Consider the following 16,396-nt stretch of genomic DNA (forward strand, 5'->3'; position numbering starts at 1 on the left):
CCCCACAAAAACAGTGTGGGTGTATCCTAACCAGAAGCCATGGATTAACAGTTCTGTTCTGCTCTTACTGCAACAGACATGGCCTTGCCTCTGGAAGGACACACACACACACACACACACACACACACACACACACACACACACACACACACACACACACACACACACACACACACACACACACACACACACACACACACACACACACACACACACACACACACACACTCTTCATATTCCATTCCTATTATCTTCTATTGGCTTCCAAAGTTTGCAGGAGGGGCCCCTTTAGCAAAAATGCCACAAATCCTGATCTGCTCCAAATCTGAATGACACTTTTGAAGGGCCTCTAAGCAATGATTTCACTTCCACCCATTGGGCACCCCGCCCAAATTCTACAGTTGTCAATGTTTGTTGCAGAAACATGCCCCCCCCCCACTAAATTAGGCACAAATATCGACCAACATACTTTTGCTGTGCCTGGTTAGACGGTTAGCAATCTGGGACCCCATTTTGTAAAAAAAAAAGGAAATTTTTTTTTTCCCCTTTTTTTGCCTCTGGGGGGGCACCACCTCCTTCTTGTGTAGAAACAGAAACTGGGTTTGGCTCCTCCCCTTTCTTAGTCCACCTCCTCCCAGGTACTTCTGTGTTTATTCCTACTAACAACACCACTACGGGTGCGTCTCAGGTCCTTAAATGTAATCCTCATTAACTAAACTTGCATTCTTTCCTTGCATGTTAGTCCCTCCCACTGAGGAATCATATAGGAAACGAGAAGAGTAGAAAGGAAAGGAGGAAAGTTTGTTCAGAGAAGAGGGACGTAAATTCCTCTGAAGTGTCACATCGTGCAACATCCTTTTCTGATAACAACGACACAGCTGACACGCCCTGTCCCTTGTAGACAGATTCTGCTGTCAGCAGAATCTGTTTTGAGAGATTAGATGGTTAGCAACATAGCAAGCTAGCTGACCAGTTCATGGATCAGTGTTGCTTGACACCGACGTCATAGTCATACGCTTAAAGATTGTGATTGGTTTTCAGGCTGAGCGTCAGGCTAACACAAATGGTCATGTGACAATGACCGTCAAACAGGGTGTTGATAATCCATGCCGTTTTGCTGTAATTGCCTTAACAAATGTGTTGCCATCATTAATGCAATATCCAATCATCTACAATCAACAATGTTATCATACCCAAATTGGAACAGCATGTTGAGGAGCCTCAATAGAGCGCACCTCCAAAACCGCTTTCACTTCTGCCCATAGGGGCCACCACAAAGGCAAACACTTTCACCGAAACTCTATTTCCCCCTCACAGCTTCCTCATGTCCTGACGGCCGCACCCGATGACTGACACAGCCCTGGGTAGGCAATCAGGCATGGCGGAGATCCGTGCTCCGAGGATCGCAACGTTTGTGGAATGGAAGTTTGGAGAATGTGAATAGAATTTATGTGTAGTGTATTTATGTACTATAGTGTGTGTGTGTGTGTGTGTGTGTGTGTGTGTGTGTGTGTGTGTGTGTGTGTGTGTGTGTGTGTGTGTGTGTGTGTGTGTGTGTGTGTTGTTTAAAAAGTGTTGTACATTAATGAATTAGGAAATTGTTTATCCCCTAAAATCATGACCTTTGACCCAAAACGTATCATTACTTGTATTGTTAGTGTATAGTATATGTTCTATTTACTGTTATTATTTTTCATAGCCTTTTGTTGCTATTTTGTCTTCTTGCTACAATGTCGAGAAACCTAAACCGAAATAATTTGACTCTAAGATTAGCGTTCTATGGCTTTTCACTGATATTAATGCCTGATACTGATACACTGATACTAGTGATATTAGCTGCGAGCGATGAAGTGAGTTTCTCAGAGTGCTGACTACATACACTGCACTGCTAGAGACCTGTCCTCAGTGGTGTAAAGTCACTTTATTTATTCAAGTACTGTACTTAAGTACAATTTTGAGGTATTTCTTACTTTACTGGAGTATATTTCCAATTTGCAGTACTTTTACTTCTACTCCACTACATCTCAGAGGCAAATATTATACTTTTACTCTACTATAATTATTTGACAACTTTAGTTACCAGTTACTTTGTAGATTTTTATTATTATTACAAAACATACATAAACCACTTCAACCCTAAATACATTTCGGCCACTTGAAAGCTCACAATGCGTTGCGATGCGACGCATTGTGAGCTTGTAGATCTGCTATTTTCTAAGGATTTTTATACATTTTAAAACTTGTGAAATGGGACATTCTGCATAATGAGTACTTTCTACTTAAAATACATTTTGATACCATTACTTTTGTACTTTTACTCAAGTAAATTTTATTAATTTTAAATTCAAGGCTTTTACTTGCAACAGAGTATTTCTACATTGCAGTATTGTTACTCTTACTTAGGTAAAACATTCGAGTACTTTTTCCACCACTCTACTCTTGTCATTGTATTATACTGTATGTGTTGTGGGTGACGTCAGTCTTGATGACTGATAGGCAGTCTGGGGAATCTACTGATATTGGTGCAGAGAGAGGAGAAAGTGTGAGATAAGAAACAGCTGGATGAGCAGAATACACACACGCACACGCGCACACGCACACGCACACGCACACGCACACGCACACGCACACAGACACAGACACACACACAGTTTCTCTCTCTGTACCTCAACCTGAGAGAAATGGGAAGTGTGTGTACTGTATGTGCGTGTAAGAGTGAATTTCCTCATTAGACTGTGTGTGTGTGTGTGTGTGTGTGTGTGTGTGTGTGTGTGTGTGTGTGTGTGTGCGTGTGTGGTGACGACCAAAAGTGTTAGCTTGCTGAGTGCTACAGTTTAAGGTGTTAGGGTGGCAGGGTTTTAGTCTAGCCAGCCCAGGCTGTCGAGAAGAGGAAATATGATTTAAATGGAAAAGCCTCAGTTAGCGCCGTTCACCTCTCTCAGCTGTTGCTATAGGCAACGCAACACAGCGACAGTCCCTTTGGGGTTTTCAACCGTGACTGTCTGACATGATCTGATCTACTGTATGATCTAAAATTCATGCAAGGTACCTGGGGAGATCTGTGTGTTTCCCTTGTTTGTAGATGTACAATGCACTGTGTATGTGTGTGGGGGGGTTCTTACTTACAGCTCTTCTGGTGTCTAGTTGAGGACAAAGTGTTGAAAGTGTGTGTGTGCGTGTGTGTGTGTTAAATCCACCACCAGCAAGAGTAATCCAATGAACTGAATGTACTATCTGGTATCTAGTGTCCACACGCAGACCTACGGGGACAGCTCAGTACGCGCACGCACGCACACACACACACACACACACACACACACACACACACACACACACACACACACACACACACACACACACACACACACACACACACACACACACACACACACACACACACACACACACACACACACACACACACACACACACACAAACTATACTTGTGCATCTCTCACACCCTGAGAGATTATTTGGGCGAGACCATGAATAATATGCTCCTTCTCATAATTCCAAGCACAATACACAGACGAAAAGGAAGATATGGCAACATGGATTCTGACATCCTGTATACCAGTGATTTTCAACCTGTGGGTCGGGGCCCACAGGCACATTTTTGGGGGGTACTCAGATGATTAGCCTAATGTGCAACATTGTTTTCTCACTCAACAGTAAACAAACCAACATACAGTATAAGTGGACAGAGTATCTGTACATTTCTAAAGTGACAATTTAAGGACTTTTACCATTTCTGCATCAAAAGTAATCAACAAACTAGCATAAAACATTTTCAAACATTGGCCAAATTGTGAAATATTACCTAAGAAAGAGGCCAGAATTGTTGCGAGGCGTTGTGAGCATGTACATGGTACTATTTTAACATTATTTATCTGTGGAACCGAGTCAAACCAAATGTAATGCCCCAACTCCTACAATTCCAAGAGCCTGTCAAGGTGGGGGGTCCCCAGTTCAAATATGATTGTTTTGGGGGGGTCGCGGCCTGTAAAAGGTTGAGAACCACTGCTGTACACTGTCAAATCCTGAGTGTTCATTTAATTGGATAAATGAACACAGAGGATTTTACCGTGTGTGTATAAGGCAAAACTTGGAAGCAAATGACAGAAAAATCGGTGTGGACTTCAGACGTGATAAAGCCTGTAATGACATGTTTATCTTTTTTGTCCTTTTTAATCTAATAATTGCCATCTCCCTCTGCCTGTCAGTCCTGCTGTGAAGGCTCACAAGTCTCGTGTCCCCCCGCCCCTCCCCTCCAGTATTTACAGTTTGTATGACATCACGTGCCCATATAAGGGGATCCCCAATGTCAGCGCAAATCGGCGTTAGGTGTTGTCACATGTCCATGTACTGTGTGGAGAGATCCCTGACACAGAGAGAGAGTTAGTGAGTGACAGAGAGAGGGAGAAAGGGGGAGGCGGAGGGGTGTATGTGTGTGTGTGTGTGTGTGTGTGTGTGTGTGTGTGTGTGTGTGTGTGTGTGTGTGTGTGTGTGTGTGTGTGTGTGTGTGTGTGTGTGTGTGTGTGTGTGTGTGTGTGTGTGTGTGTGTGTGTGTGTGTGTGTGTGTGTGTGTGTGTGTGTGTCTTATGTACTTGTAGCTCTCCAGCTGTCTGGCTGATGACACGGTGATGAATGTGTCCGTTCGGGAGCAGTACACCAGGGGTCCCGGCAGGAGGAAGCCGGGCAGGAACCTGCCAAAGGAGTAGCTGTCCTGCTCAAAGAACATGAGCATGCCATCCATTGACTGGATACACAGGGAGTGGTGACCTGAGAAAGAGAGAGAGAGAGAGAGAGTGAGAGAGAGAGAGAATGTTGAATCTGTCATGTTTCCTCTGTTACAGGCCATGTGTGTTTACACAGAGATAATTAGCACAGTGTGTGTGCAAATGAGTTACAAGATGTACCTTCTTGTACACTCTCAAGAGTTACAAATGAATAAATTAACACTGAGGATTTTAGGAAGACAGGCAGGAAGGAGTACCTCGGTCATCTGCTTTTTAGAAATACATCTGTTATAAATAAATTAATAACAATCAGGATTTTGTGATGTAGAAAGCAACCAAAGCAACACATCATCATAAAGATTGGATGAAGCTGCTACGACATCGTGGTGAAACTATTGACCATTCAGCATAAGCGAAATCACATGATTAGTCGTTCACTGATTTATTGTTCTGATGTGAGAAGATCATATTCTTTGAGACACACATGCTGTATGGGTATTTGGGGGGGGGGGGGCGTGGCCATGTCCGCCATTGTCTTGGGAGATGCAAACAACACAGGTATCAGCATTGAGTTTGTGAGATGATCTTATACAGTCATATCTTTTTCTGTCCTAGTACCAAACTATGGATAAGTGTCATAAAGCAGGGACCTGCAACATGGCAAATTTAATATACTAGCCACAAAAAGAAGCCAAATCCACGCAAGAAGCACCCCCAACACAATCACGTGACATCGATCGATTCCTTTCGCACGTACTAAGGCATGACATCACTGTAGCTAAAAGAAAAAAAGAAAATGGTCCAGGAAAAAATACCCTTTGTCTTCTGTCTTTTTCTTCCCCCGCAAAAGGCAAAAGTGTACGTAAAATGTGGCATTTCGAGTCATCAGGCGCGTCACATTAGAACAATGGGATTTAGGTTAAAAATTGTTGAGGTTTCCCCTTTAACTCTTTCATTGCCACACTTATTTCAGACTGTGTTGTTCCAGTGCCACGAAAATGGTGCATTTTTCCTCCGTTTGATTTTTAACATTGAAGTGAATGGAGCAGCATTTTTTTGGATAGCGTTATCTCCTAGTTGCTTTGAGATAAACAAAAAAAAACAAGTCAAAAAAAATATATATATACTGTATATTATTTTTTTATTTTTTTTTAATGTTTTTTATTTTTTAGTAATTTCCGTTTTTCCGTCATTGGCCATGATAGCCATAGTACCATCGGACGGGAATTCCCGTTTTAGGCAGTCAAAGAGTTAAGGACGGTATTTATTAGCTGTACAAATATGTGAAGTTTTGAGCTATTGGAGACCTTCACTGGACCTTTGACTTATATGGTTAATTGATGTTGAGCTGCGTAAAATGTTGCAGGGTTTCCAAAGTCTCCTCATTATTCCACTCTGGCTGAATCTGAAATCTCCATTAACACCTCCAGCCACACAAGACACCTGGTTCTGTGTGTGTGTGTGTGTGTGGGGGGGGGGGGGAGGCCTGCGGCGTGATATAACACATACACACATATAGAGATGCACACACTCACTCAAACACACGCATGCATAAGCGGGCGCGCAACACACTCAGGGGGCCATAAAGCAGTGGGGCTGTGTGACTAGAGAACTATAATTAGGCCTCAACGCACTATTAAAAGTCATACTCCCATCAAGCTGAGGTCAGAGAGAGAGCCACCTACAACGCAACACACAAACACACACGCATACGCACACACGTGCACACTAACCTTCTACAAATAAGGGAATGAGTATGGGAAGAAAAAATAAGTTTACCATACAACACCTATTCCTTCTACGTAAACACACTTTCAAGAGTGTGTGTGTGTGTGTGTGTGTGTGTGTGTGTGTGTGTGTGTGTGTGTGTGTGTGTGTGTGTGTGTGTGTGTGTGTGTGTGTGTGCGCTATTCTGGCCTTCTGATGAGCTGAGTTCAGCGTGGTTGCTGATACACCTCAGTATAATGTACTTCATCCTCTGTGTGTCTTTGTGTGAAGCTGCAACAAAAGCATGTGTGCAGCAAGTCTTGAGTGTTTGTAGACACACATGTACAGAGCCACATAGCCTTCTGTATTGAAACTTTAATTGCGAACGCGGAAGGAGGCGCGGCGAAGCCGCGACTCCGCCCAAGTGGAGCCTCTACTATGTAACTCGGCTCGGCTTGTGTGTCTGTGTGCAGTATGTGTGCAGCCGCGCCCCCATGCGACTCACGCTCTCATTGGCTCGTGCCCCCATGTGACTCAAAACTCCGTGACTGAAATATAGCAGCTGCACTACCTGTGTGCAGCCGCTAGAGTGCGCCAGAGTTCACTATTACAGTGTGGCTGAAATATAGAACTGCGTTCGCTTCCAGCGTTCGCACGTCTTACTTGTTGTAAATTATGAGAAGGGGCTTTGCCCACTCTCACTTATGTATTTATTTTGTTACCCGTGTATATTTATGTTAGGTACGGGGCAGAGAGACAAAAAACTTGGTGAAAAGATGCAAGACTTGCATAGTACGTCAGAATACATACAGTCGCCAGTATCTGGTGAGATTACAGAACCTAGACCAGCGGTTTGGGGCATTTGAGCTGATGATCTGGTCTAGAGAAACCGTTATTGGTCGCTTTTTACTCTCCAGAATTTACAATGAGAGCATCGGTAGGCTGTAGCCATAAATTTGAAATTCCTAGTTCACCAACACTGCTCTAATAATAATGAACAGACTGGCAGCGCTGCCCACATTGACTGATGGATCCCAAACATCTTTTTTTTTTCTTTCCTCCATTTTTCCAACAAAATATTATTTTTTACAATATCCCTCCCAACAAAGAGGGGTTTCTCGTCAAAGTGGCTGGTTAATGAGACTTACTGGCCACGGCCAAAATTTACCAGCATTTAGTTAATGGCTTTGCCAATTTGGTCCCTGTTCTGATGAGCTGTGCATAATAATAATGGCATGTAGACGGTTGAATAAGAACAGAATAACAAAACAAAAAAAATAAAATAAAAAATGTATGGTCATCAATAATAGAAAAGTGCTGGGTACAGAAAATGAGAGTTGAGCAGTACCTTGTGTGTGCACACGTGTGCACACACACACACACACACACACACACACACACACACACACACACACACACACACACACATATGTACGAACACATGTGGCCATGCCTTCAACCCCCCCCTTCCATCCCACCCCACCCATGTATAACATATCAAAAGGTCTACTATTAAAGTGTCAGGCTAATTCAGCTGTGTTAGCCTCCATCCACTCAGACACAGTGGAGGAAACAGGCCTGTATTAGTGTCATTAATAAGATATGTGGTACAGAGGGCCGTGGAACAAAGCACAGAGGCTGGCAGCGCCACCCACCTATGGCTCTCACTGCACTGGGTGGAGCGCTGGGTGGGTGCGTGCACGTGTGTGTGCGTGTGTGTGCGAGCGTGTGTGTGTGTATGTGTGTGTGTGTGTGTGCGTTGTGTATGCATGCGTGCGTGGGGCAAAAGCTCTACAAGGATAGACCATATTTCGGGAATGCGTACTGTATGTATGTCTGGATCTGTCTACGTGTTTAAGTGTGTGTGTGTGTGTGTGTGTGTGTGTGTGTGTGTGTGTGTGTGTGTGTGTGTGTGTGTGTGTGTGTGTGTGTGTGTGTGTGTGTGTGTGTGTGTGTGTGTGTGTGTGTGTGTGTGTGTGTGTGTGTGTGTGTGTGTGTGTGTGTGTGTGTGTGGCCTGAATGTGACCCAAACCCAAAGGCAGCCTAGCTATTAGGCCAGTATTAGTATAGCGCTGCTATTACAGTGCCTACAGCACACTACTAAATGGTGACTATTATAGGCATACATGCACACACGTGTGCACGCACACACAAAAAAAGTAAAGAGCATGCATGCCACACAAAAACACTCCCACACACAGGGGCACGCACGCTTCCAAACCCAAACACGTGTGCACACACGCGCGCACACGCACGGTTGGTGACAGTGCTCAGTGCTGCAGTCATCTGAGGGCTCGCCCGCACTAAAATAAACAGTCTTCTGGTCAGTGGTGGAAAGTAACTAAGTACATGTACTCAAGTGCTGTACCTAAAGCACAATGTTTTACTCAAGTAAATCTTAAAAAAACAGGACTTTTACTTGTAACAGAGTATTTTTACATTGTGGTTATTGATACTTTTACTTAAGTAAAGAACATTTGAGTACTTCTTCCACCACTGCTTCTGGTTACTAAACAGTCAATCCTCCGTGCTGTGGCTACCAGCCTGTAATGTGTAGACCAACACAGCAAATGCTCTCAAGATGTCCAACGGGTGCAAAACTGACTGTGTGCATATGCATTTCTGTAGATATCTGTATGCATGCGCATATTTAGCACATAGTGTCAGACTGCACGAGTATCTGTGTTGTTTGCGCATGTGTCTCTCTGAAGGTGCTGGTGAGTGTGTGTGTGTGTGTGTGTGTGTGTGTGTGTGTGTGTGTGTGTGTGTGTGTGTGTGTGTGTGTGTGTGTGTGTGTGTGTGTGCGCGCGCGCGCGCGTTGGAACATGTGTGTTGTTGGCACGGGGTCATCAGGCATTTCCCTTCTTCTAAACAGTGATGACAGCTAGCTCAGCGAAAAGCATCCGCGTCTCAAGCTGTGTTAAATACATTATCCTGAGCGAGCCTACAAACCTGTATGTGAGTGTTGAAAGGAAAAGACGAATTGAGAGAATTATCTCTGCCGTCTTGTGCATGTGTGAAAAAGGCATCTTTTCAGATGTTTCTTCTCTCGTTGATGCATGTGTGCTCTTTGCTGTAACCTGAGGTAATGTGAAATTTAACTGTGTATTATAGGGAGACCTATTAAAGCTACAGACGTCTGGGTAGGAGTAGCCTCTCCTGTACTCGATCATATTCAGTTCTACAACTCTTTCTCTGGTTTTCACAAGCTTTTCAAAGGGACGATTTCATCTGCTATCAAATTCTGCTACTGTCAGACAAAAACGGCACAACTGCACAAAAATATTTCTTAAAGAAAATGAAAACGATCAATATCAGTGCATAATATATTCATATTTTAATCTGTCAATTCGGTTAAGAAAAATAGAGAAAAGCAAAATTGCAGCCTGTCTTCAACCAGGAGCAGTGGTACATTTGTTAAGGCTCTCTGGAGAGCAGACCGTTTCAATGCTACTCTAATTCAATAGGCTGTTCTGCCACCTAATGGTGAAGACAGAGAAGAGCGGCCTATGATTAGAAAGTAACATAGAACTGAATAGCCACTGGCTCTATTGCCTAGATAGAACTGAATAGCCACTGGCTCTATTGCCTAGATAGAACTGAATAGCCACTGGCTCGATTGCCTAGATAGAACTGAATAGCCTCTGGCTCGATTGCCTAGATAGAACTGAATAGCCACTGGCTCTACTGCCTAGATTTTCATATCCACTGGCTGTATTTATAAGGAAAGTACGTTTGAGGAAAGGAAAGGAGGGTGAAAGTAAAAAACTAACAATGAAAGAACAGCAGAGAATACACTACACAGTATGCACTTTATGAAAGAGACATGAGGAAGATATTGAAAGACAGAGATGATCATAATGCTGAGACAGCATTAGAGAGATATGTCCAGAGTCCACCAGAAAACCAATGAAAGAGGCTGCAAAGGGTGTGTGTGTGTGTGTGTGTGTGTGTGTGTGTGTGTGTCTGTGTCTGTGTCTGTGTCTGTGTGTGTGTGTGTGTGTGTGTGTGTGTGTGTGTGTGTGTGTGTGTGTGTGTGTGTGTGTGAGTGTGTGTGTGTGACTGTGTGTGTGACTGTGTGTGTGTGTGTGTGTGTGTGTGTGTGTGTGTGACTGTGTGTGTGCACTCACGTGCATGCATGCATGCGTGCTTGTGCGTGTGGTGTAGTATACACAGGCCTCTGCATGAATGGAAACTGGCACGACTGTGTAAGTGCATAAAACTATAAAAGTCTCTGAAAGAAGGAGGAACGGATGGATAGAATTCAGGGTTAATGATGAGAGAGACAGACGGAGACAGAAAGAGAGAGAGAGAGAGAGACAGAGAGACAGAGAGAGAGAGAGAGAAAAATAGAACACAGTCCCAGTGGAGGTGTACAGTATATGGCTGCTCTCTCCAGTCATTTGGGCTTTTGGAAAACCAGGCAGGGGAAAGCCCTCTACTAGTCAATCTCCAAGAAAAACAGGCAATCCTAGGGCCTCCTCTATTACACACACATGTACATACTCACACACACGGGGAAACCCCTTTTAAGAAGCAAAAATAGCAGTTTAAAATAGTGAAATAAAGGTTGTATTGTCAAGGTGTGTGTGTGTGTGTGTGTGTGTGTGTGTGTGTGTGTGTGTGTGTGTGTGTGTGTGTGTGTGTGTGTGTGTGTGTGTGTGTGTGTGTGAGAAATAACACTGTGGGCTCATAACATACCTCTGCCATGCATGTACATGACATACTGTAATTGTGTGTGCGTGCGTGCATGTTTTCTCTCCCATTAACAGATTGCATGTTATGTGCTGTCTGGGGCATGGGCCATATCCTTGACATTCTAAAAGACTGGGTTTGTGCTTGGCCTGATGCGACCCCATGAATGCGCACGCACGCACGCACGCACGCACGCACGCACGCACGCACGCACGCACGCACACACACACACACACACACACACACACACACACACACACACACACACACACACACACACACACACACACACACACACACACACACACACACACACACACACACACACACACACACACACACACACACACACACACACACACACACACACACACACACACTTACTTCCTGGGCTAAAGCGATGCATTGGCTGCCCTTAACATCCTGCCATCGTCAGAGGGCCAAGGACCCACTTTGTTCATGTTAGTTATCCTATACAGAGGTTTAAGAGGTAGAAATTCACCTCTTAAACAAAACACAGTCAACTACTCTACACATAGTTGACCGTAGTCCCCCAGGGCTCTATACCAGGTAGGCAAAAATGTTCCACTACACCAAATATCTACAAGCTCACAGATCTGCTATTTTTGCCGAAGGTTTGCCCCCAGAACAGGGACGCTAGGGCTCAAGTGCTTTTAAAGAGGTCTTTAAATTCACTGTACAAAAACAGGGGAAAATGGGGGGATTACCACATACAGCATGAATGTGAATATAAATCACATCTTGTGGCAATATGATAAAAAAGGAATAGCACATACATGGGGGAGTGATGGGGAAGTGATGATGTGACAGCCTGATGTGTTGGGTTGAAGAGTATGAGCCCATCTGTGTCCACTTATGCCTGATTTATACTCTGTTGCACGCTGATGTCGCACTCTGACAATAGCCGATCTACAAGCTCACAACACGTCGCGCTTATAGGTTGGCTATTTTCCAGTGCACGCGATACCAGTATGGAACTATATACACATCAGGATTTACTGTGGTTAGATGCTGAGGCATGAAGAGATGCTTTTTTTTTTTTTTTTAACATTCTGACGGAAAGTTAAGTCACCCTCACACCTCGTAATGTGATTTGTTGCAATGTTTACAATATTGGAACGTTTATAACTTATATAATGTTCCTTCCAGCACTGTGGCAGTACTGTGTCAGACAGATTCAGACATCACGTAACATTCTTTCCTCTGTGATTCAATTTAATACATTAAGACAGGGAACACATCTGTGTTATTTTTAGATTTCTTTGGCTGTTCAAATAATAGCAGATATACAAGCTCAGGCTTGTATATCTCAGAGAGCGCCATGAGCTTGGAGATCTGCAATTTTTTTTGTTTGCAAATCTTTCAATGTATATTTTTTAAAGCGAACATTTGTAACTCAAATCTTTGCTTCTGGGGGTTCTACACATGTCTTCTAAATCATCTAAATCTTAAAAGTTTTCTAAGAAATCTAAGGTGACACAGATGCGTTCCCGGATTGAATGGGTTAATGATCAAAGGAAGATGATCAAACCCCCCACTAAACACACATTAACGATACAACTGTGTGTGTGTGTGTGTGTGTGTGTGTGTGTGTGTGTGTGTGTGTGTGTGTGTGTGTGTGTGTGTGTGTGTGTGTGTGTGTGTGTGTGAGCCCTACCAGTGACCCCTCCGAAGGGTCCGTAGGTCATGTTGCAGGCTGTCCTCTGCAGGTTGTGTTCATACACAAGCTTCAGTTGATACTGGGCTCCATGCTCCACGTTACCCGCTGTGCCTACACCAATCACATCAAATACAATGTTATTCATGGAGAACAGGACACACTGCAGCGTGTGTGTGTGTGTGTGTGTGTGTGTGTGTGTGTGTGTGTGTGTGTGTGTGTGTGTGTGTGTGTGTGTGTGTGTGTGTGTGTGTGTGTGTGTGTGTGTGTGTGTGTTTGTATTGCTATACTTGTGAGGACCAAGTATAGTAGAATTTGAAGAAATATACATTGTGAGGACCGTTTTTCTGGTCCTCGCAAGACAAATGGTTGTTTTATAGTAAATTGGAATTAGCGTTAAAAAATATTTATACTTTCTTTTAGTTGCGCGCCTGTGTCAAGCACCGAAAAATAGCTGATCTATAAGCCGCGACGCGTTGTGGGCTTGTAGGTCTGCTGTTTTTCGGCTTTAGGCTTACGGTTAAAAATGGCAAAATGTCTGTCCTAAAGTGTTGATGTCCTCACAAGTATAGTAATACAAACATCATTGTATGTGTGTGTGTGTGTGTGTGTGTGTGTGTGTGTGTGTGTGTGTGTGTGTGTGTGTGTGTGTGTGTGTGTGTGTGTGTGTGTGTGTGTGTGTGTGTGTGTGTGTGTGTGTGTGTGTGTGTGTGTGTGTGTGTGTGTGACCTGAGATAGAGTAGACAGATAGTTTCCTGGGATGGAGAACAGCCAAGTGGAGGAGATCTGAACACCTGACGGAGAAAAACGGCAGACAGAACACATTCAGACACAGATGATGATGATGATCATCATCATCATCATCATCATCATCATATTAATAATGTCAATGAGTGTCATCAGCACAACGGGGCAATCTATCTGCTGTGATTTACTCCCAGCAGTCTACATGTACAATGTGGAACATCTTGAGAAGATGTTTAGACTTCCATGGCTCTGTGGTTGACTCGAACAGGATTAATTTACACTTCTGGGTGGTCTATTTAGATTAGGCCGTATTCATACACCAACAGAGAAATAACACTTTTTAAAACCATGTGGTCCAGATCTGGTCTTCTCATGGCTGTCCTAACAGGGAAAGGAAATCTGATTCCACGTTATCTCGTCCTTTTTAGACAAACAGTGGTATATATCAGATCAGGCTCAGAGACCTGTTAACCATATGAACCCTAGCGTCCCTATTCTTGCCGGAGATGTCATAATAATAGGTCAACTTTCAGCGAAAATAGCAGATTTACAATTTCTCAGATAGACATTTGGTGTAGAGGGAAAAAGGAGGGCACCAATGACCAAGTATAGAAACCAGGGGGACTCCAGTCAATCGTGACTGGAGAATCAATGTATATCGTGGCTGTCGGGCAGAAACCTCATATCTCCATGTTTCAGATTTGTATGTTTTTTCGTAAATGAATGCCCCACTTCATCATACAAGAGTGTCACACAAAAACAATAGGAAAAAAATAGGACATCTACAAGCTTATAGATCGGCTATTTTCATTTATTTTTTATAATAATAGAAAGGAAACGGTTTTGGACATCAACAGTATAGTGTTTAAGTGGTTAAAGAAAACACACCCATCCTCAGTCTGCCCAGCCATTTACCTATCTAAAATATGTAAATGTGAAACATTTACTTAGTGAAAATGTGTATCCACTTCAGGCAGCTAGTGATGGTGCCTGACTTGTAGACCATGAGCAGGACTAGGTTCAGTGTCTTGCTCAAGGGCACTTTGACAGGGAGTATTGTCTGTGGCGGGGACTGGATGTGTGACCCTCCGGAAGCAGGACAGTCTGTCTACACCACTACACCAGCATGCTTAATCCTCTACCTCAAAACCACTCCAAAGGGATGAGTCCGTTCAAGTTGATGCGGCACAAACAGGACCAAGCGACAGTCCTATTGATCTCGGGACTCACACCACATGAAAATACAACAAACTCATTTGATCCGCAGTGCTCCACATGTGCTAGCCAGCTTTACTGTGCTGCCAAGCGCTTACCGTCTCTCGACCACCACAGTCTAATGTTTGTCCAGGAAAGAACAACAAGATGTTTTTATTTTATTTTATAAATATAAATTAGACCCCAGCGATTTGCTTTCTTCCCTGGAAACCACACTGCCCGCTGTAAAAATTAAAAAGCTTATGAGCTGCCCCATCCTATCCAGACAAAATTTACAATGTGCTTTTCTGTTGAGGCCTACTTTTGGAAGCACCGAACAGACACCGAAGAATGCCTCGCTGCTGGAAACCGCGAGAAACGAAACAACATATTCCACGAAGACTGATTTTGTGCAAGACGTGCCTTGCTCGTGGCATCTCCATGTGGGAAACCTTTAGGGCAAACCGCCACAGCCCTTTCCTGGAAACCAGGCTCTCCTTGAGGTCCCTGGGCACCCACATATAGGAACGGCGGTGATGACATATTCTCGCATTCCTTTCATCCCCACATCATTCCATTCCTCCCTCTCCATGTCTCTTTCTGTCTTCACTCCTCTTCTTCCTCCACAATTTCAAATAGTTTTGGCCCGGAAGGGATCCCTTAATCGGCCTAACTCCAAAACATGTCATTTTTACAAGAGGGATTTTCACATTTCACAGTCTTTAACTAACGGAGACCAACTCTTAAGATCCAATTAGCCGGTGCAAAAACAAAGCAGGATGGGGCTCCTGGGTTTCAACAACTATGCTAGTAACTCCGCGGTTAGCCTGCCGCTGTAGGCACGGCTATGTTTGGGACTTTGAGTGGTTGATAGAAAGTGATAAATCATGGGGCAAGAGCAAATGTCTGACATGGTGGTTTGTGCTCTATGTGTCGTAGAGAAAAAGCATCTTTATGTGGTGGTGATTTGGAATGGGAAGGCTTTCTATGAATGAACAACCAGAATAATGAGTTAAGAATGGGCACATGTGTTTGGCAGTTTAAAGAAAGACTATATTATAAGCTATACTTTGAATGCTTACAATTCATGGTCAATATCATAAACTTTAAGGTCTGCACTATAGATGTTAAGAAAAGCATGTAATTCTTTGCCAGTCATCACAAAAACACACTACACAGATGTACAGACATGAAACACAGGGTAAACTACTTCTTCAACACAGCACTACGCTATCCTCACAGCAGTGTTTTAGGTCTGCTCTAAGCAGGGTTATGTTGAGTTAATGCCACTCTGACCCATACTAGCAGAGGTCACGGTCACACATTCAACTTGGCAACTTGGCTGGTGATAATGGAGGGGGATTAGTGAAACCCCTGACATCTTACACTGACCATCTCTCACTCATGAGTCCAGTCTGTGGCTATTTGCCGTTTGCCAGAGTGCACAACTTGTACCCCGCTCACTAATCCATCCCATCCCATAGCCTGAAGCCAGACGATTCATATATTGCCATTAACAGACGAGATACTGACCATCATTTTCAAACCCCAAAACCAGGACCGTGAATTGTACCACATGTTCATGTGCACACACTTAAGCTTATTGCACCACTTGGCACACCTTTCAACACTTTTT

The 16,396-nt window shown here is 43.7% G+C and overlaps 1 protein-coding gene across 1 annotated transcript in view; it reads right to left on the reverse strand.

Moving 5' to 3' along the window:
* Positions 1-16,396, reverse strand: part of bbs9 (Bardet-Biedl syndrome 9) — a 227,709-nt gene that overhangs the window by 205,963 nt on the left and 5,350 nt on the right. Inside the window, exons 4-6 of the mRNA XM_084052563.1 lie at positions 13,549-13,613; positions 12,820-12,933; positions 4,608-4,782 (exon numbers count right to left, since the gene is read on the reverse strand). Coding sequence (XP_083908689.1) covers positions 4,608-4,782; positions 12,820-12,933; positions 13,549-13,613 — 354 coding nt within the window. The remainder of the gene's footprint in view (positions 1-4,607; positions 4,783-12,819; positions 12,934-13,548; positions 13,614-16,396) is intronic.

Source organism: Gymnoscopelus microlampas, assembly GCF_963454915.1.
Source record: "Gymnoscopelus microlampas genome assembly, chromosome: 3".
NCBI lineage: Eukaryota > Metazoa > Chordata > Actinopteri > Myctophiformes > Myctophidae > Gymnoscopelus > Gymnoscopelus microlampas.